The sequence below is a fragment of the Drosophila busckii genome, chromosome 3L (assembly GCF_011750605.1).
Source record: "Drosophila busckii strain San Diego stock center, stock number 13000-0081.31 chromosome 3L, ASM1175060v1, whole genome shotgun sequence".
In the NCBI taxonomy this organism is placed as follows: Eukaryota; Metazoa; Arthropoda; class Insecta; order Diptera; family Drosophilidae; genus Drosophila; species Drosophila busckii.
This window is the reverse complement of record NC_046606.1, coordinates 6,952,964-6,976,025: the sequence shown is the minus strand read 5'-3', so window position 1 is coordinate 6,976,025 and position 23,062 is coordinate 6,952,964. Positions and strand designations below refer to the sequence as shown.

General features: G+C 38.7%; 1 protein-coding gene across 5 annotated transcripts in view; it reads right to left on the bottom strand.

The window, feature by feature from the left end:
• Nucleotides 1–23,062, bottom strand: part of LOC108600684 — a 90,853-nt gene that overhangs the window by 62,623 nt on the left and 5,168 nt on the right. For all 5 annotated transcript variants that reach the window (XM_017988393.2, XM_017988394.2, XM_017988392.2 and 2 more), the window contains exons 2-3: nucleotides 18,460–18,506; nucleotides 1,072–1,504 (exon numbers count right to left, since the gene is read on the bottom strand). In XM_017988393.2, coding sequence (XP_017843882.1) covers nucleotides 1,072–1,150 — 79 coding nt within the window. In that variant the 5' untranslated portion in view covers nucleotides 1,151–1,504; nucleotides 18,460–18,506. The remainder of the gene's footprint in view (nucleotides 1–1,071; nucleotides 1,505–18,459; nucleotides 18,507–23,062) is intronic.

Below are 23,062 nucleotides of genomic sequence, written 5' to 3'. Positions count from 1 at the left end.
AGTCTGGCTAATTAAATTTACAAGCGACAACTGCAAAAATAAACACACATAGACCATATATATATGGTATATATATATATGTGTGGCTCTATATGCTAAAAGTCAAGCCAGACACAAACCGTAAAGCAAACACAAAATAGAAAAAACAGATGAAAATAGGTGGCGTATAACGCCGGAAGCTAACTGTCAATGTTGTCAATGTTTATTTTGTCGCGCTTTTAATTATTTTTAACGCCCACCACCTGGCCACGCCCACGTAAACGGAAATTGCATAGTGTCGCATTCGTTTGGCCTCTTTGCCGTTTTCATTTTTAATTGAATTTTGAAATATGCGCTGCACATTTAAACAATCAATGTTGTTGTTGTTGTTGTAACTGTGACTGCAATTAATTCAATTCTACAAATTTTTTACATATTTCGTTTTCGCAATTGAAGCCATCATTATTATTTGTAGCTGCAATAAATAATTGTCGCAATTTTTTGGCATAAATCACAAGCTTGCGTGTAATGTTAATTAAATTTGTTTTATACACTTGAAATTGTTGCTTTCAGTTTGTAGACACGACTCGTTTGAATGACAAACAAAAATATTTGCATGCTGTACAATTAGGCGTATGCGCATTTAACAATTGCCTGCTAAAGTTGCTACAATTTTACACATATAGTTTGCTTTTATTTATAAATATGAAATAGAATTTGTTATAGTTATTAAATTTTTGTGGCTTTAAGCAATGCAAGTATAATATTTCCTTTGGCTACAGGGCGTATGCGCAATATTATTTCATTTTATGAAATATGGCCCAGCCTAAGTTTTAGTGCAGAAACTTTTGCTTTGCAAACTAATTGTTAATTGAAACAAAATCCTCGCATACAGCACTCAACTCTCTGCCTGACCATGGCCAGTGCAGCAGGCAGCAAAAGCATTTGCCGTCAAACAAATGCCAACAATTAACTGTGGCAACAATAAACCGTAATGCAACGCCGGCCAGGCCAGCGCCAGCGCCAGCACAAACTCAACTGAAAGCCCAAAAGGGGTCGAGTATGGGCGTAAATCTCTCTTGTAGTACTTACCGCTCATCACAATTAGAACGAATAGTGGCAGCGGCAGCAGCAGGCGGCTCCAGCTGCTTGCAGCCATATGGAGTGGCATGACGTCGACGACAACAACAAGCGGAAATGCAGTAAGCCTCGTAGCTGCGTTAAGTGCAACGCTGTGGGTGTGTGTCTGTCCCTTTTATTGTTGTTGTTGCTGTTGTTTTATTAAGTTTTGCTTTTGTCTGTGTTTTTATGCTGGCAGCAATAACCAAGTTAGCAGCGTCATCATCAACAACAGCGGCAGCTGCTCCAGCAACGTCATTATCGGCTTTTGTCTATTAACTTGGCCAATTGCCAGCAGGCAAGCACAAAAGGCAAACTCAGTCGCGGGCTTGCTGTCTGTCTGTCTGTCTGTCTGTCTCGCTGTTTGGTGTCTGCAGGCGCAAGGCACGAGCGAGTGCTGCTGTAACTGAAAATAAAAGCAAAAATAAATAGAGAGTTAGTGCACGGACATGAAAGTTATTGCTGTGACAAAAAAACAAGAAAAAAAAAAAAAACTTTCGCAGCAATGACCAAAAGGCAGTAAGGAGCTCAAAGTCAACTGCACTCATTGGCACACGTCCTGCGCGACTTCCTGCCCAGCAAGCAAATAAAAAAAACACCAAAAAATGAAGCTTAAGGCAGCAGTAACCAACTGTAATGCACACTTTGTAGTGCAAAATGTTGAGCTATTATAATGTTTGCAATTTTGTGTCATAGTTACTCAACTATATCATACACTTTAGCTGCATTTATATTCATCAAAAATACTATTGCTAATTTATGTCCAACTTGCCTATACACTTTTTGCTTCTAAGCGCATATTATAGTTCCTATAAAATATATTATAATAATATTTGCCATTTCATGTCTTTTGTTTGCCTTTTTCCCCCCACTCGTTCATACCCAGCATAGCTTAAAGCGAGCAGTAGCCAACTGCAATGCATAATGTTGAACTATTATAATAATTTTATTTTAACTTAACAACTTACTCAAGTATATCATACACTTTGCAGTTGACATATCTGCATTTATATTCAGCTAAAATGCTAGTGCTAATTTATGTAATATTTTTGCTTTTTGTCCAACTTGTCTATACACTTTTTGCTTCTAAGCGCATATTATAATGCTCATAAAATGCTTAAACATTAATTAAATTAATATTTTCCATTTCATGTCTTTTGTTTGCCTTTTTCTCCACACTCGCTCATACCCTATTCGCTGTAACAAAGTGTATTTTAATACGCTTACTACGACGGAAATGAGCGCAAAACGATAATAGTGCACGCCGACTTGCATAAAGCTATTTGACCGCAGCCCTTGCCCCGCTGCTGCTGCTTGCAATTTTTTGCAGCTTAGGGCAATGACTGTTTACTTTTCCAGCAGCGCGAGCGCGTACGCAATTTCATTTGCCAAAAAGGCTTTGGCTGACTAGTTTTTAAAGCTAAAAACAAATACAAATTTTCGACTGTAATTAATGTAATTGCAGATAGCAGCAACCAGCATGTGTCAGGCTTAGGTTGATCGAATGTTTAAATAATGGCAATTGCGCATACGCCATGTGCACACACTTATAGCTTTATATATATATGTATGTATAGTATGTAGTCGTTTGCCATTATGCGTATGCCATAATTCTAATGCATGTATATTATGTGTACCCACTTCCCCCAATCCCACCCCCTACTCTTTCACATGTAAATTACCATTCAATACAATTTACCCACAGCTCTACACATTACTAAGCGGAAACGTTACCCTAACAGCAAAAAAAAGGCATTTTATTATTGTTAGCTATTGGACTATGCATGTGTGTGCGTGTGTGTGTGTGCGGGCGGACTAGCCTGTAGACTTCGAAAAGCAATTTGCCACGCACTGCCAGTGAAGTTGAACGCGCCCGGCACATTTCTAATTTTCAGCTACAAAAAAATTTATACAATAAAAATCGAGCAAAAAAAAAAAAAAAATATGTGGAAACCCCAAAGAGAAAGGCAAGCAAAATTGTGGGAGGGTAGCCTTGAAGCTAAAGCCCAGAAATCAGTCGTAGCCCAGCACAAAAAATTTACATAAAACTCAACTTGCATGCATGTAATTTGTAGCAGACAAAGATTTGTGCGCATAAAACGTCGCAAGCTGCTGGCATAATTGCTTTCTGGTATGAGCACGAGGAATTCAATTTTAAAAGTATGATTAACATAATGAATTAGCCTGAATTGAGGTCAAAGGCAGCTGCAGCTATAAATAAGAGTAGAGAAATTAATTAAAACAAGTGAGTTTGCCGCTTTAACACTTTTGTCTAAGGCTAAGCGGCTGGCTAACGTGGCGTATACTTGAGCTAAGCTGCAACAACAGCCTTAAGGCATTGCATACGCTTTAAGTAATTGATTAAGCGTTAAGTAGAGAATATATATGACTGTTTAGAAATATACATACACTTTTTGTGATAAAAGGGTATGCAGCAGTTGTGCCAAAGCAATGTAACAAAGCATAGAAAATAACTAAATGGGTATTAGTTATTGTTAGACAGACAAAGTAAGTATATGTTTCTATTTCTATGAATTATGATGAAAAGTGTATGCAGTAGTTGGTCAAAATGAGTAGCAGGGTAAAGAGAACCACTTTAAGAATATAGAAAAAGTATAAGTTCGAATGCTGTTTGCAATATCATTAATTTCAAATATGTATAAAGTAAAGTGTATGCAGTAGTTGGTCAAAATGAGTAGCAGAGTAAAGAAAAAGCATAAATTCGACATCTGATACATAAACTGGATACAATGCACATTAATTTCAATATTTTATAAAGTAAAGTGTATGCAGTAGTTGATCAGTTCAACCTTCTACTTGACTTTGAAGAGCATATTAGAGTCGCATGCACTGCGCTTGCCTTGCTTGAGCTTATTTGTAGTAATTACTCAACAGCAGGCAACATAAAATAGCAACAACAACAATTATAATGAATAATACTAAACAACAACAACAGCAGCAGCAGCAACATTGGATATAACATTATAAAGCAATTTGCAGTAAATCAGGCAAAGCGACGCGCGCGTGTTTATAAATCACAAGCAGCGCACAAACCAAAAATCGTGCTGAGCGGCGCGCTCTCTTATTTGCTTTCATTTTTGCTTCTTTTTTTTTTTTGGCAACCCGCTGTTGGCAAACCAAAAAATACCAAATGAATAATTAATATGTCGCGTCTGCAGACGCAACAACAGACAAGGCACCACTCGAAAGAGAGAGAGAAAGAGACAAAGCCTAAGCTGCCAAAAATGGAAAAAACCAAAAAAGCAGCTCGTCAATTTGCTGGCTGGTCTGTAAACAAAACAAAAACACAATTCCATGTGTGGCCTAAAGGCAGCTAAGCCAAAGCCAAAGTTACGTTGCGGGCCTACGCCAAGAAAAAAAAAAAGAAAAAGCTGCACGAGTTTGACAAATTTGCAACAGAGATTGGCGTAGAGAGAGAGAGAGAGACCCACATATGAAATGCTAAAATGCGCTGTGAGAAATTTTTCATTTATGACAATGTTTACGTAATTTGACAAGGCAAAACAATTTTTGCTTGCTCTATGCCGAGGCGGCATCGGCGACGGCAGCGGCCCCCAGAGCGCTGCTTACGCAAATGGACGCTCATTTATTGTTGTTCTTCTGGGGTAGCTACAGCCAATCAAGCAAAGCCACTTTGTTGTCTTTGCTTTGCCATGCGTAAACGCGTGTGTGTGTGTGTGTGTGTGTGGGGGCCACTATGCGTGTGTGTGTGTGGGCAATTTGTATTGGCCCTTTAAGCCATTTTAAATGGCCAACAATTTGCCTGAATGCCGACACATAAAAGTGCAATCTATAGTCCATTTAGTGGACACCGGATTAGTCAACGTTCAGTTGGCAAATACAAGCCAATGTCCCACAGGTTGAGCTTGTTGCAACAAGCTAATGCTCAAAAGAATTACAAGCGAGGGGAAGCTGCAGTAATTGACCACAATGTGAGCTATTGAATGGGCAAACTGTAAAGCAATTGCAATTTGTTTAGCCAGCCAGCAAAGCTTTTTACGATTGCTTAGGGAACAGCTAGAAAACTTGAGAATTGAAAACGTGCACACTCAAGTCTTTAATTTTTATGGCACAATTAAGCGAAAGCTTGATTTTCATGCATTATTCATAAATGTAACAAACCCAACGCTGCGTATGCTTAACAGTTAATTGCGCATACGTCGCCAAGTTCTGTATGCCAAACTTTATGTCAAACTTTATGCTAATTTCATAATTGAAATCAAGCTGTGTTGATCTGTCAACTGACCTTGCTATGAAGTCATTAGTCAAAGCAATGCATAGGGCACAGAATTATTGTTATTAAGCGTGAGAGAGAGAGAGAGAGAGGGGTAGAGAGTGAGTGGGCCGCCCTTTTGTTTTTGTAGCCTTGCGTTTCACGGCATATTAAACCAAATGAATAAATTACAATTGCAAATAGGCAATTTCCTACACTTCCTTCCTTTTGACATTTTCACAACACTGGTCGCTGCCGCCCTGTGGCTGCAACCGCAAATGGGGCGTGGTCAACTACATTGGTTAGCCCACAGTTTGGTTATTGTTGTTGCCTAAAGTCAGTCAGTTTTTGGTCTAAATAACGTCTAATTTGCAATTTTGTTTAATTGTTTGTGGCTTTGGATTTGAACATAATTTGTATGCTATTGTTATTGTTGTTGCTCCCCCCTCTGTTGCCAATTGATCGCTTCAGTAGCTGAGGCCGCCGCTGTGCGTTATTTGTGTTTACTGTTTTGTGTTCTCTGCGGTTTTACTGCGGGTCAACTTCAATGAGCATTGGCACGCACACACACACACACACACACATGTAGTGTGAAAGAGACAGTCACTGCCTGTTGGTTAGTGGTTTCCGCTCGAGTGACGTCAGCTACTTGCTGCTGATTTGCCGCGTGCTTTGCCTAAATTATAATAAAAGGCTCCCCATTGCGGTTGGTCAAATATGCGCACAGCAGCTTTTGTGCTTTGGCTCTTTGCAATTAAATAACTAGCAGTCGAAATCAGACCCACTCACCCATCCACCCAGCAAACTACGCTGCTGCTGCTGCTTTGTTATATCCAAATCAATTGTAGTCGCTTTAGTCGTCTTAGCATTGACTTTTTGCATTGCGCACTCAAAAGTATGCTACGATTTTTGTACTCCGCAGTCAAGCGACAAGTTTCGTGCCCCCCACCAACTCCCACTTCGGTACACTCTACTGCTCAGTCGCTTTACAAATTAACTGTGCGATTGCCTGGCACTTAGTACACTTCATTTTGTAGCTGTGTACTTTTCAAAATTGGCTTTTACACGCCATTAGCATTTAATTGCAGCTGCAGCAGCCCAGCCCCAGCCCCAGCCCCACCCCCAGCCCTTTTTGGCCCCTCCCTTGGCCTTGTTCAACCCCCCCCAACCCCGGGTTCGGCTCTAATTTTTTTGGCCCCTCCCTTGGCCTTGTTAACAGTCGCATTTGCTTAAAGCTGCTTACACAATGGCGCATAACTGCGCTCATCAAATATTATGGCACACCGACTGGCTGACTTTAATATTTGCATCTAAACGATTCAACTTGAAATCTAAATTGCGACAAACATGTTTAGCAATTGCCTAGCGTGCATATTTATTTATACTCACTCTCTATCTATCTATATGTGCTTTGATATTGAATTGATTTTAGCAGCTGGAAGCCACTTGAATTGAAAATTGTCTGCGTGGCAAAAAGTAAAATGTTTCCACTACGAATCAAACTCGAATTCAGACATTGCCAACGCTTCTTTCTACTTCTCTCTCTGCTTTTGCTTGTATACAGTTACAAGTTTCTTCTATCGGCTACACCCATCCAGCCACCCACAACCCACAACAACCCACAACCCGCTCTTGCTCTCTCACCAGCAATCTTAACGCTTGTTGCCATTGATGTTTTGCTGTGCACTCGAGTGTGTTTTCTTTGGTAATGGAATTTATTAATATTTCATTGTGTTGCTGCCATAAGAGGCTGGGCTGAGCTGGATCGCAGCTGAGGCAGCTGCGGGAATTTTGCGGCTGCTGCAAGGAATGTCAACAATTGCTATTGGCATCGATACTCAATGCTCAATACTCAATACACAAGACTCTCGTTCTCGCTGCCTATACAAAAGCACTTATTTTCACCGCAATTATCTGAGCCGAAAAATTGTTAGCCAGATATTCATTAAATTTCTTGCTTCTTCCTTATTATTGCTGCTGCTGCTGCTCAAACTGTTGACTGTCGATAAATTATAAAGTTTAAACAAGCGTAAAATTGCAAAAACGCTGCCAAATTAAGTCATTTGTGTTAATTTAATTGAAACTTGAAGATGATTTCAATTAAAATCTCAAGCAACAGCAATTAGCAACAATGTGCTCAAAGAGCTTTGCCATAAATGCAGTAAATTAACTAAAGTATGCTTAGCCAAATTGTTGATGTTTTCACAAGCTCATTTTATGAGTTTATGTTTGGCCAATAAACCACAAAAGCTGTAAAAAAAAAATAAGTGAAATTTTACAAGTACAGTTTATTACGGAAATAATAAACAAGACAAGACATGAATGCATTTCCTGCTAATATAATTCAATTTGATTGCGAGTTGCAAGTTTTAGGGCTTTAAATAAACACAAATCATGCAACAAAATATATAATAAAAAGGCTTGAAGATTTAACTATTCAGAAATATAAACAATATGTTAAGTAAAAGTGAGTACATGAAACTTTAAATTCAATTGTTTTAAAAATATGAAAGTTTAAGGTTCCAAAAGACTAATCAATAGTTCTAAATATAACATAATATTTATAAAGGAATTTTTAACGATATTAATATTCTAACATTATAAAAGGAGCATAAGTACTAAGCGATTCGATTAAGATTAAACCAATTTATGTAGGTTAAGCAGTTAAGGGTTTTCCAAAGATCAATATCATGTCCCAAAATCGAACATGGAAAAACTATCACAAAATATAGAATTTAATAAAAGATAGAATTCAATAGAGCTTTGCTAGTTTAAAAGTCTGGTTAGGCAAAGCAATTATCAGTTGACTTATAGACAGACTTAAGCACAGCTGACAACTGATTAGTTGATTTCAATTAATACATCATTTGAGCATAAATTCCAAATTGTCTGTACAGGAGTTATTAACACCATACCGAATAGAAATTGCTTGCAGCAGCTTTGGGTGCTTGGGTGTTGAACTATCTGCATATTGAGCATAAATTATGTAAATACCAGTTATAGAATTTTAGCTATAGCATATGCATGAATGCCATGCGAGTTTGTATACGCATTGGCTTGTCAATATGCTAAATTGTTGTGCTCATGACCAAAGAATTTCACGCCCGATTTGGCTAATTGTGAGCAATGCATTAATAACTGCCGCAATCTCACGGAAGCGCAACTTGCCTGTGGTGCAATGCATTGCTTGTTGTTGTTGTTGTTGTTGTTGCTGCTGTTGACAAGCGCTTGGCTGCATAATTCATATGGGGGAGTCGCTTTTTTGCTCGAAAAACTTTTAGCCAAAATTCTTGTTGACCAACAAAGCGCATAATGCAACTTTAGCTGCAGCAAACGAGCAGCAGCGGCGGCGGCGGCAGCGGGGGCAGCATAATCATTTCAAATTCCACAACAAACAGCAAAAATCAAATTTGAAAAGTTGTAAGAAATTCATGCATGCAGCAGAAGCTTTGGATGCGAGGCCGCCACGATGCTCGACTTCAAGCTCGTCTCTTCGCCCAAGTGTGAGATAAAAAACTTTGCAGCCAGCGCCAACAAGCATACGTACCATAGTATATATTACGTATACGTAGTAGTAGTAGTGCGATTGCAAAACGCATAGAAAAACGTTGTGGCTGCCAGCGAGCGAGAGATATGGTAAAAACTCTTGTGATTTCAGCAATCACAGCAGTGGGCGTGGGCGTGGGTTGTGGAACAATATGAAAAATAATAAAAACAGTTACATAAATCAAACAGCAAGCAGAAAATGAAAATACCAAGAAAAAAAAAATAATGATAAAGAACAAAACTTGAGCCAGGGCACAAGTCGAACACTGAAAAATGCAAAAAACGATTGCGATGTGGCTCACCCACCCACTCACCCCGAAAACCTAAAAATGCTGCGCATAGTTGGCCAGGCTAATACCCAAGGCACTATAGAAAATCGAAAGTATAACATGCGGGACAGAGACAGGAAATCAACTTGCACAACAGGAAATGCGAAAGTATGTGCGTGTGTGTGTGTGTGTGAGAAGTTAAGATATTTGCTGCAAAGCACAAGGTGAAATATCTATAAACTATTATATGCACATAAATATTTATGCACTAAACAAAACTTTAAAGTTTCGCTCAAAGTTAGAGCTGCAAGTATTTTTCACTTAAATTCCGTTTAACAGTTTGTTGCTGAAGTTTTTATCAGGGGACGCTAATCAGCGCTACGTTAAAGAAAACAAATTTCAATAAGTGAAGATTGAGTTAAAAAATTTAATTTTAAAATATTTAAATATAAAAAGAATCAATTGTAGAGTAATTGAGTAGTTAAAACTTCAAATTCTACAAACAAGTTGTTAACCGTTTATCTTTCAAGTTTTTTATTATGCGCGCATTTGTCTAACGTTGCATAGATTATCACACAATCTAGCATTGTTTACATAGTATCAAAGCTGTCTGTGTGGCAATTGCATTATATGCAGCCACGCCCCCTAGTCATTGCCATTGCTACTCGCAATCAGTTGTCGATCTATCAAAGCAATTTCTAAGCGCCAACTTGCTTATTTCCCAGCTGTGTTATATAGATAGTGATTTGTTGTGCTGAAAGCTAACTGTGCATACACAAATAACAGTAACAGTAGCAGCAGTCACAGCGGCAGGGGTGAGGGGTGGGGTGTCTGGCCCGACTGACATGGACAACCAGTTAATGTGAAAAATGTGCGCCAAGTGCTGAGCGTTGACTGTGTGTGTGCTGCCGTTCTAACTGGGATTTGGTACGCAGCCAATCGCGCTCATGACAACATTGATTTAGTTGCCTTTTAGATATGGGCGTAACTGCGTGTGTGTGTGTGTGTATGCGTTGGCAGCAAAACAAATCAACACGCGTTGACTGAATTTAAGTCGACACTAAGCCGCTTTAGCAATGCAATTAAAGGCAATAGCAATGGCTTATGGCTTTAAGTGTTGAAGCGAGGTGCATAAAGCTGAACTGAGCAGGCAAATTTATTATGTGGCAACATATGCTCAAGAGCTGACAGCTCGAGTGTCCTCAGATATGAATCATAAACTTCAGCAGCTCATAAGCACTTAATATTATAATATATCCGCAATATGTAAATAGCTTAAAACGATAATAATTTATTGTTAAGTAACAGCATGAAAATGAAGTAAGCAAAGCAGCATTTAAAAAATTGTAGCACACTTTTCAGCGCTTGCAATTAAAAGCAAAGTTCACGCTCACTCTTTGCTCTGCCTAATAAATAGTTGTGCGCACAGCTAATTACAACATAGCTGCATAAAATTTGCTGTCTTTGTGTTGTTTGCCATGTTGCTGTTGCTTGAGGCTTTCCGAAGCAACCACAAAAGTCAAGTTTTAGTGCCAGAGACTTGTGCTCGTGGCTAACCCATGGCCATGGCCAAATATTTGCACAGACACAAACATAGAGAGAAAGAGAGACAGCTAAAGCTAAAAGCAATCAGCAGAAGTCATTGCAGCAATTGCACAAACGTTAGAAAGAGAGAGAGAGAGAGAGAAAGACAAAGACCTCAAGCGCTGTTCATTTGTAGAACGTGGCGCCTAATGGGGCACATTTGGCTACACACACACACACACACAAAATAAGGTAAACAGTAGGTGGCGCCACAAGCTATGTACACACACACACACATAAACACTAATAAATGTGCAATTTATGAACAATAATTGGCAATAAGCGCCACACAACTGTCAACGTTAGAGTCTAACGCATTTGCACAATCAAATAAAACAAATGTTCTCACACTCTCTAGAAAGAGAGACAGAGAGAGAGAGATAGATAGACTGACTATTATCAACTTTAATTGCAGTTTCAAGCTTGACTTGCTTTTATTAATAGTAATTTTTGTAATTATTTATAACTGTGCATAATTGATGGCTGCTCTTAATGTGCTACAATATTTTTAATCATATTTTATTTGTTGCATAAATTTGTATGTCACTTGCTATTAAAAAGCAGCCGTTTATCAACAGCAGCATCATTATTTTATTTTATTTTATGCTGTGCTATGTGAAATTCATAATTTAACTTTTAGCTCAAATGGCTGCTAACCGCAGTTGCAACAGCAGCAACAACAACAACATCAAGTTGCATGTGTGGCATCAGCAACTGTCAGTTTTAAATGCCGGAAAGCCGCAAATTTCCGTTAGTCATGTTAAATTAAAAGCAAATACAAGACGAGTGCATAAGTATATATTTTTTATTTTTTTCACTTATGCCAAAGTAAACAACGTCATTGAGCAACTGCATACAAGTATGCGTGCGTGCGTGTGTGTGTGTGAGTGAGGAAATTAATTTCCGACAGAAGTCACACAAAATGTCAGCGAGGCGCCAACTCGCGGCAATGATAATTAAGCTCAGATGAAAGTGTGGAAAGCGCTTTTGAGCTGCTTGGGGGCAGCAGCGGCAGCTTGTTTGAAAGCACGTTGGGTAAAAAGGACTGTTGACAGCCGCATATACGAACATGGGGCTAGCCAGCGATAAATTTTGCGGCCAATGTCATGGCAACGACATAAATCAGCTCAAAGATTTATGCGCGCAACTTGCGCGCAATACGATAAGCGTGGTCAACAGCAGCTGCTGCTGCAAAAGAAGTCGCCTTAAGCCTTTTGCAGCGTGAGCAGGAAATTGTTTTGGCTGCTGCTGCCGCCTTTTGATTAAGACAAACATTTAATTGTGCATATCAGGCAAATTGAAAAGGGTCGCAGCTTTACCCCAACTCAACTCAGCAGCAAAACTGATAACGAGCTTGCTGCTGTCGCTGCAGCGGATATGGGTCAGTTGACAAATTCATTAGTCCGTCCCTCAACTTACATTCGTAACATATTTTCATTAGCGCTCATAAAGCGTGCGCTCATTTCATTTCATTACATTACATTTCATTACGCTTAAGCCACACACACACACATTTGTATATATTAATAAATGTCCTTTTGGCCAAAGGCGCAACGTTTTTAATATTCAACAGTGAAATAAAATATAAAGAATGCGGCAGGCAGTTCGCGTTCCTTGTCGGCCAATATTAAAATAAAGTCCATCAACTTACATTCGCTTATTTATGCCAACAGTTCGGACTCGCTCTCGCTCTGTCTCGCTCACTCTCAGTGTGTGCGTTTGTCTGGCTGGCTGACTGGCGCCTACGCATTGTTATCGCACTTGGTTATTCATGCGGCTTGACTTGCAGCTGGCCCACATAAAAGTTAAGCGTTGGCCAACTGCAGAGGCATCAGCATCGGCTTCAGTTTGTCAGTTCGTCATTTAGTCCAGGCCCAGGCAGCAAGTCAAGTCTTTTGGACTATAGCAAAGATGAAAGTGAAAGTTAAGAGCCCTTTACAACTTTTTTTTCTTCTTCTGCTTTTCTTTCCTTGTTCGCTGCTTTCGGTTTCTTGTTCTCTTCTTCTTTTTTATGACTTATTGCGCGCTGTCGTAGACAACAGCGTCCAACCAACAACAATGCGCCCAATGCGGCACTGCGTGAGGTGTTCTTGTTGTTGCTGCTGCTTGTTATGGCTTATAGTCCTCATTGTTGTTGTTGTTGTTGTTGTTGTTGTGGCTATAGCTTTAGCAATAGCTTTGGCTATGGCTGTGCTTGTGCATAAATAAAAACAAACGACGCTTGAAAAAATCACCAGCAGCAGCAGCAAACAGCAACAGCAGCCGCAAGTCCTGCAGCCTTTTTTTTATGATCACACCACAGGGCGTATGCGTAATGCGACTAAAGCACAGCAAACGCCTTGAAACAAACAAAGTCTGGCATTGCAATCACAGAGAGAGAGAGAGAGAGAGAGAGAGAGACTGAGACACAAGCCAAGGCCATAGACAATTGTCTGCAAAGATTCGTTACGCTATTTTCTGAATTAGTTGTGTTTTATTTATGAGTCAAGCAAAATGAAATAAAACTCTAATTTAAAATTGAAATAAATGCTGCCAAGCAAATGCAAATTTTTGCGAAATTCCTTTAATAGCAAGTTGGCATTGTTTATAACGCTTACAGCTGCTGTCATTGTTTTAAGAAAAGACGGGCAGCAAGTTTTTAAATTAAAATTTGATACTTGAGGCAGGCAAGAAGTGAAAGCTTTGTTTGAGTATTAAATTTCTAAATATATTTTACTATATTGATATAGTTCATATATATTCGGGTAAGGCCCTTTTTTATATATTTCGATTTAAGCATTTACTTAATGTTCAATAAACAAACTTGCACGTGGTTTCAAAGCTAAAACTGAAGTCAGTTTAGCTCTCAGTCTGTAGTCTGTAGTCAACCCAAGCGCATCGTATGATACACAGCGAGCGCTCTCTAAGCAAAGATGCAGCGACGCTCTCGCTCTCGCTCTCGTTTACCCGCAGCAGCGCAGTCGATCGAGCGCACACGAACGAAAGACGCCAGCGACGATACACAGCGAGCAGCGCTCTCTAAGCAAAGAGCGACGCTCTCTTTCAGTCACTGCAGTTCAGTCTGTACTATTCTCAGTATGCAATCAAATCAAAGCGCAAGCGCATCGTACGACACACAGCGACAGTCGCAGCAGCGCAGTCGATCGAGCGCTTGCGAACGAAAGATGCAGCGACGCTCTCGCTCTCGTTCAGATGCAGCAGCGCAGTCGATCGAGCGCACACGAACGAAACTCACCAGCCAGCGCTCTCTAAGCAACGAACGAAAGACGCGAGCAGCGCTGCTGTCGCTCACGCGCTCTGCTTAGCTGCGCTCTTACTGCACTGAGATCAAAGCGCGTGGGCAGCGAAAGCAACAAACGCGGCCACTTGCTAAGCAGTTGAGTTCGGACTGTTGGCGAGTGAGCACGTGAGTGAAAGTGAGTGCGTCGCCAGGACAACCAAAGGGTATGTTCAAAAAATTATATATATGGTATAACATTTTCATTTGTGGCGCGATTTTCATAAGCAATAACTTATATGGCGCATAAAAGTTTAAGCTTTAAGCGCCATGCTTGAAACTAATTTTATTTTTGCAATTTATATGCTTTACAGCTATATTTGATATACATAGATATATAAATATATAGGGTAGCTTATTACTGAAGTGTACTTTGGCTCAAAACTTTAACCTCGCTTTTAATGTATGCTTAGTATTAAACGATTCATCAACATAAATTTCATTTTTATATTTACGATTTTCTTCTGCAGTTAGCATCAAATTACATATTCACACGTATATTTGATAATGTAGCACGTCTAGACGCATTTTAAGCTGAATTTCTCGTGAAGCAACTAATCCCATTTGAAAGAAATATTCTTCGAATACGCAAATGCGTTAAATTATAAAAAAAAGCAAATAAATAATTAAATAAACAAAACCAATTGCTAAATTTTACAAAATTTAAGTAGGGCTTTAATATACCACACATTTAATGAACCTACCCCAATATTTCGGCTGGTAACCATGGCCACATTTATTCTAAGCCTACCGCTATTAATTATTTTAGAAGCATTGTTGCTGAGATAATTTGTTAACGTATAAAAATGTCTTTTAATATTATAGCTTTGTTAATATTATTTACACTTTTTGTGTAGCTCTATTTATAGCTAGAGCGCAACTTTTACTTATTAGCGGTTAATTATACGTTTAAGTCTTATCAATTACTTCAGCCAACAATTCCATTAATGGCTGAATCTAAATGCAAACGCTTAGCCAAACTCGCAACTACACTCGCAATTTAATTCTTGTAAGAGAAACAACAAAAGCAAAAGCGCTTTGGTTCAAGTGCAAGTAGCTCAAGTCAAGTCTCTTCTTCTGCGAATTAGCCTACTACTATTTTTATTTTGCCGCATTCTTGTGCTTGAAGCATTCTTACTACTATTTCAAGTAATTCCACGCACTTATGTGCACAGCTCAAAAATTTAGCTTAAATCACTTCAGCACTTCAGCACTGGAGGAGACTTCAACTCCATCTCTCTCACTCACTTTCTGTCTGTCTGTCTGTCTGTCTGTCTGTGCAATTTTGGGCACATTTCCGCTGCATCCGTTAAGGGCGGCGCTCAAGGCTCAAGTCTATATATAAACATATACACCATACACTGCCCAATTTTCAAAGCGACTGCCGACAATATAAATGTTGATATATGTCACATTACGAGTCTGGCCGCGGGGTAAAACTCCTGCTTATGTTAGAGGCTCAAGTTGGCCGCGTGTATCTTTACACAATATTTGCTGACATGACAACAGGCAACAAAAAGAAAAAAGCAGCAGCAGCAACAACACAATATGAAAAGCGCCAGAAGGTGATAATGACAGTTTTAGGCATTCATTACACGTGTTGCTGATAAGGCGACAGTTTGTGGCATGTGGGGCTGGGGCTGGAGACTGAAGCTGGGCGTAGGCGTTGGGTAGGGGGGCGTGGCGTTGACATTGACATGCCCGCGCGCACCTTTGGCGCACTCTCTAGCACTGATAAAAGTCAACAATATAAATTAATAAAGCTGCCAAGCGTAGCAGCTCCCACTCCAGCCCCCGCGCGCGCGCTCTCTGGAGAGCACTGCGCTGTGTGGGCCATAACAATATATTATATTTGAATCAACAAGCTAAACATGAAAAGCTACGAAAATTAAAAATAAAAGCAGCATATATTTATTTCGAAAAATACACACAACACAGCCAAAGTAAGCGGATTTTTATGCTAATGAAGCGACAAAACGAGCCCATAAATTTCGCTGCTGCTGCTGCTGCTGCTGCTGCTGCTGCTTTTGGCTCTAAGCAATTACTATAATTGCACACACACACACATACATATATACCAACACACACATGGCACAACCACTAACAGACATAAAAATCTCCGCAAAATGTGGCGATGTGATACCCAAACTCTTCGACTTTAAGTCCAAGTAAACATAGATTATTTTTTTATAATTCAATTGTTAAGGATTGTGAATAGTGAAATAAATTAATCTTTGTCATCCATTCGCCTAGAACTTCATTTGCATTGTCTTTGCTTGTTAAAAAATTCATTTAAACCTCTCTCTCTCTCTCTCTCTCTCTCAGTCTCTCTCGTTTGTGGCGCCCACCACAATTAAGCGCTTAATTCAGCTGCAGCTGTTGATTGCGGCAGCGGCCAAATTTGATTCACCAAAAGCAAATCAGCGTAAAGTAAACTTCATCAGCATTTCAATAATTTCTACATTTCTTTTGCCTCAAACGTCTACTTCTTGCCATACTTTTCTTACTTTCTTTCTTCCTTTTTTTCTGTTTGGCTGCTGTTGTGAATTATTTTTGTATATATTATTTATTCAGATTTTACGCCTGTTGCTGTCATTTTCAACGTTTCTCTTTTCGTTTCGACATTTCATTGCGTTGTGCTTTTTCACTTTGCCGTATTCATTAAGCGAATGACTACCTGCCACGCCCACGCCGCCCACAGTCCACAATAACAAATCCCGCAGCGTAGCAGTAGCACTTGCATTGCATTAAGTTTTTATTTGCGTCTTGGCATTTAAGCAGCTGCCTTTAAGTTGCTAAAGGCTGCGGGCAAAGCAAATACAGTGAGAGAAAGAGAAAGCGAGTGAGAGTGAGAGCGCGCGCGCTTGCATTTTAATACTAAACGCAAATGTTTGCACACTGAATCGTAAAATGTTCTGCGAATAAAAATGCAATTCATTTGCCGCTTTCGTTAGGAGCTGCATTTATATATAGATAATCTATATAAATATTAAAGCAGTTTCTACTCTAGCTCAGCGCTGAGAATTTACTTGAAGTATAAACTAAGAAGTTTTCAAATATAAATGAAATATTAGCATTTTATTCTTTATCCCTCAAGCTAACTATAGATTTATCGATAGTATCGATTGTTTTTATTTTATTTTTATTGCTCGTATGCTAAATTTGGCATACAGCTGAGAGCTACAAATCAAATAGCTACAGCGCTTAGCCTATCGATAGTATCGATTGCTTATCAATAACATAAATAATTATTATTTGCATTCAGCTGAGAATAGCACACAAATCATTATTAAAAGCTGTTGTTCTATATCCCTAGCTCATTTATAAAACAAAAACCTATGCTTAGGAAATTCAATCGATACATCTTGGAGCACTATGCCTAACCCTACAACAGTTGGCAATTATATATGCTTTTTGTATATGCAAAGCTGTGTGTGTGTGTGTGTGTATTAAACATAATGTCCCTGCCAGCCTGTGCCAGAGACTCTATAAATAGTTGTCGATTATTAAGTGTGTGCGTTTTGTTTCGTTTCGGTTTTTGTTGCCTGTTTAAGGGCAGGGACAGCAGCACAGACAATTAAAGCATAATTCATGGCCGAAAAGAACAGTTTAGTGCTCTTTATGCGCTTAACGATGCGCTGGGGAGCATTTGTTACAAATAACAACAATAAGCTCGAAATTCTTACTCTTGGCCAAAAGACAAAATGATGTGGCCTGAAATGCTCAAGTTTACGAGCAGCTTTTAATTCGCATTGCTTGCAGCTGCGGCGGCGGCACTAAGAGCAGAGGACTTCGACAGGAATTACATTTGTGGCCATAACATACAGGAAGAGAGAGAGAGAGCGAGAGAGAGACAGAAAAAATGTAATAATCATAACTATGTGTTGCCATTTTATGAACATTGCCAAACCAAAATGTTGTACATGTGCAAAAATGTAAACAATTTTCACACCGCCAGACACACACACACACATGCATATGTATAAGTGTGTGGCTTTTTATGAAGCTTGCAACATAAAGCAGACCACAGCAAGCATACAAAACAATCGTAACTATAAATAAAGCAGCTATAAATTTATAATTTAAAGCGCAGCAAGGCAGCTTAGCCTAATAAATATTTAAATAAATATATTTTCAGCTTAAGGTTGCAGCTACTCGTTGCGCTTGCTGTTTAGAGGGTATAGGCTGACCTCAATACGGTTCAAACAGACGCCAGACAAATGCACTGCGAACTGCCACAAGCAGACAAAATTCAAAAAACACTGGCCCAGGCCCCCCCCCCACACGCTCGACCACAACGATGAGCTGACCCAGTGCTAACAGTGACGCCAAATACCAATAGCAGCAGCAGCAACAGCAACAGCCAAACAATAAGAGCAACAGCCAAGAGTCAAGTGAACAGCGCAATGCAGACGCATAACGAGTGCTTAAATAATTAATATATAACTCACCCGCAGTGTTGTACTCATACGCAGCGTTAGCACTTGCAAGCAATGCGCTGAAAGCAAAGAATAAATATAATAAATGAATGCGCAAATATGAAAATTAATAATACAAAATAAATGAATGAATGCATGAAATTAAATTAAAATAAGGCTGCTTTGCATAAAATAAATTTATAATTTATATATCAATGAGTAACGATTTAAATGAATATTGCAATGAAATTTTAACTGTTAATAAATTCATATAAATATAACAGCAGCTACTTAATGTAGCTTAGAATAATTTTCTGTACTTTTTATAATCTTTTATATATCAATGCAATCCACTTATGCTGCATCCCTTTCATTTAAATGCATATTTCTTGAAAAGCGTATTTCAACTTCGTTATTTTCGATTAACCTTTGCGCCTCTCTCTTTTATTTGCTTGTTTCGCCTTTGCCGAAAGCACACTATAGATCATAACCGTGCACTCAGCGCGCATATTAAATCTTTTGTGCAGCTAATGAATGCTGAAACTGATTGATGAAGCCATCAGAGTCGCTCCACAGCAGCAAACAGTTTGCAATGCAGTTGCTTTAAATGCTAAATGTACACACCAGATATGAGTATCTCTTTCGCTCTCTCTCTCCCTCTGTTATTGAAATGGCAACTGTAGCTGTTTGTGCGTACAACTTCAATTAATTATCGCCAGACAAACAGAGTGCAAAGTTTTTCGCCAGTTTCGAGTTACACTTTTGAGCTTGGGCTGTCATTAACATCAACTAGCATGCGGATTCATTAGAAACTTTTGCTTTTGCTGATGATAAATTGCATATTTAAAAAAGTTACACAAAGCTTTTGGCCAAATCAAAAGTTCAGCTCGTAGATATTCATAAAGTGCGAGAGCAGCTGAGAAAGTGTAAAAACTAAACTAATCAAGATAAACAACAATGGGTATTTGTATATTGCGTATACGCAGCGTTGTTGTTGTTTTGCTGTTTTTCGAGCTGCCTTTTGGCCACATTATTTGAATTATTAATTAGCGCGTAATTAGCTGGGTTGTTGTCCTGTCCTGTCCTGTCTTGGGTGCCTTTTTATAATTTTTTTTACTCTGCTTTTGTTTTTTGTTTGCTAGCCACGTACTGTGGCCATAATTTGCCCCAAAGCTGCATGCTCAAGCCTTTGATCCGCCGCTCCCAGAAGATGCTACGCCTTTTGATTACGTAATTCATTTACGCTAAAGTTGCATACAAGTTTATCGAGCAGCTACAAAATAACTCATTATGTGTCAAAAGCAAAAGCGTGCCATGGCTAAACTGCACTCCAAGCTACCTCACCACCCACCCCCAATTCTCATCCTGACCCAATTAGGTTGAACCGTAGCGCAAAGTTTTGCTTTATGTGCGCCCAGTCCCTACAACAGCAACAACTGTCCACGCAATTAAAGCGACTATGCAGTGGCTTATCCACTGAAGCTTAAGCTCAAGTGCCAGCTACAGCTCCAAACCGCCCCCCAGCCCGCACTCCACGCTCAAGCGATTCACATAAACTCAAACAAAATAAGTATACGCTGTATATAGAAAATAAAAAGGAAAGTAAAATGTCATTTTTAGCAGCGCGCTTAAAATAGTCCAAAGTTTTAATGACTTTGCTGCTGCCGAATAAAAAAAATAAATAATAAACAACAACAAAAAAATATAAACCGCGCTCAGCTTGTTAAGCACATAATAATAATAATAAAAAAAAAATAAATGCTCTTCTCGAATCAGCTCAACTTGAGCTGCAATACGATTGCGCATTTCAAATCTCAATAGAAAATTTCGGCTTTGTAGTTTGTTAATCATTTCCTTTAACTGCCTCGAAAGTTTTGCCTCAAAACTTTTAGCATATAATTCACGCCAGCTGCTAATTTAAGAACTCACAATAAATTCCAACCCCAGCTCTAAGCACACACACACACACTCGTAAATTAAAGCCTGACCAATTGTGCAGCTTTGATTGCTTGACATTTTGGCTCATAAAGCATTTTGGGTTAGTCTAGACTATAAAAATTTTAGAGAGTTGCGTAGTGTGTAAAATAGCAAAATTAAAATTATATTGCTTAATTTTTAGAAGGCTAATATTAGTGCGAGTAGCTGTAAGCCAAGGCTTAGGCAAAGGGCAGTGGGTTGGTAAATTAATAAAGAGAGCGACAGGGATAGTAAAGAAGGCAAATAAAGAGGGACAAGTGACAAGCTTAAATGGAGCACTGAAAGAGAAAGGAATATGCCTGATTATAACGTTGAGCGATGTGGCTTAGTCGCTCAGCAATGAAGCCAATTGGCAATCTAAGCAGGCAAAGAAAGAGAAAGAAAGTTAGAAGGCTTTTCTAAGTCGTTTCATTAATTAATTTTTAATTAAATCAAACATATGCATATTTAATTAAATAGCTACCTAACGATTTATTGCTTTATATCGATTTCAATATATTAATTTATATATATGCTGCATATTCTAATAACTGCTGAGCTCGTACTAAATTCTATTAACAACTTATTAGCTAAATAAATAAATTCTTTCATTGCTTTAAATCGATATCAATATAACAATTAATTAATTTGCTGCCGAGCAGCTTTCTGCTCTTTATAAACTCATTAGCTAACTAAACAAATCCTTTAACTGCCATCAGATTTAAATTGACTCTAGACTTGCTCTGCTTGCTTTTCATAACCAATTTCCTGGCTCTTAATAAAAGTTTACAAACAACTCACTGACTGAACTTGTTATGAGCACTCGGCAAGTGGCAAGTGGCACTCAAAGAGCTGACAATAAGTTCAATTAAGTGTTCAATTATAAATGGCTTACAACACATTAAAAATAAGTTACGAGCGACCAGCAGCAGCAACAAAAGCTTTTTAATTTTGTCCAAACATTTCACACACTTTATGGCCTTTTGAGCACTGGTTGGTGCTTCAGAGGCAAAGAAGCGTGCAGCCGAGGCAAAAGTTACACTAAACGAATTTGCGTTGCAGCCTCCCAACACCACCCACCACGACCCTGAAACTATAATGCCAAAGCATGGCCAATTTGGTGGCAACTCGAGGGCTGGGACTGGGGGTATGGGAACTTTGACGTTTGGTCCGTCAAACTTTTTTCAACAAACTGCGCTGTTACAAGTGACAACGACATCAACTGCTTGTCTCTGTGTATGTCTGTGTGTGTGTGTGTGTGATTAAATCAGCGCCACACAACTGCATTAAAAAAGTTTTGTCTTTACAAAAAATGAAAGCTACCAAATATGATATGAAAATAAACAGTAAACTGAAATTGCATTAATACGCAAAAATGTTTGACATTGTTTATATTTATTTTTTGATGTGTATTTTTATTATTAACACACAGACACACTCATACACATGCATGTAGTGACAATTTCCTGACAGTTGAGTGGGAGAGTTGATAACGAGAGCGCAAATAGTATGCAAATGAAATTTGTGCTAATAAAATGCAGTTACAAACTTTTGTGGGCTGGGACTGGGTGGAAAATATAAAGCAAAAAAAATTATTACACAGCCGCTGACATCAAAAGGCAGCCAGGCAACAAAAAAACGAGTAACACACACATGTGGGTGTGTGTGTGGCCGTGTGTGTGCACAGCTGACCAGCATTGCCGCATAAATTATGACGCATGCCTCACTCACTCGCATACGTTGACATTTGACCCGCTGGAGCGTGCGGCGCTATGAAAATTTGCGACAGCTTCTGCAGCTGCTCAGAGCGCAGAGGAGCTTCCAACTAAAAATTGAAACCATATTGCATTGACCCATTGGATGATAAAAGGGTCACGCAGGTGGCAGCGCTTTAAGCTTAATACAAAAACACAAATTCTTGGAATTTAGTAATGGTAATGTTAATTATTATTTTGTTATGTTTTGGCAAAACTGTACATAATTTATGACTGTTGCTTAGAATTTAGCATAGTTCGAGTTGCTAAGCGTAAACTCAAATTGGAAAATGAAAAAGTTTGAAGCACTTAATAATATAGTTTGACTTTTAAGCATAAAAATAATAATTTATGGTATGGTGAAAAAATAAGCTTATGCTTTAATAATAAGCATATAATTCGTATAATTATAAGCATAATTCGTATAAAAATGTTTGCAAGATTTATTGGGCATGTTTTGAAAATAGTTTAAGCTTGAAATTTAGTTGAATTTCATATGCGTTAAGTTGACTAACTAGCAAAATAAGCAAAGATTAATTAATTTAGCAGCTTCACTTCAAGTTAAACATATTTTAATCAAATCAGCACAGCCACTAAGCCCATCTATAATGACTAAGCCTTACTTAAGCATGCCCCAGACTTGCTATATTTACTAATATTGCTGCTTAGGCATAGATAAGCGTGCAAATGCATTGTGTTGAAAGCAGTTAACTAACGTTGCCAACAATAAATGTAGATGCATTTGGCTAAAAACAGATTAGACATTGTTTATGCTCAAGGCTTGACCTCAATTTAATCAAGACGGCGACAACATAAGACGCTTTGGCAATAATTAAGCGTACTACTAATATGTGTAGCAATTTTGAGACTAGCAAACTTGGCTTTGTGTTTGCGTTCGATGGCTATCTAAGTTGCTATAGTTGTCA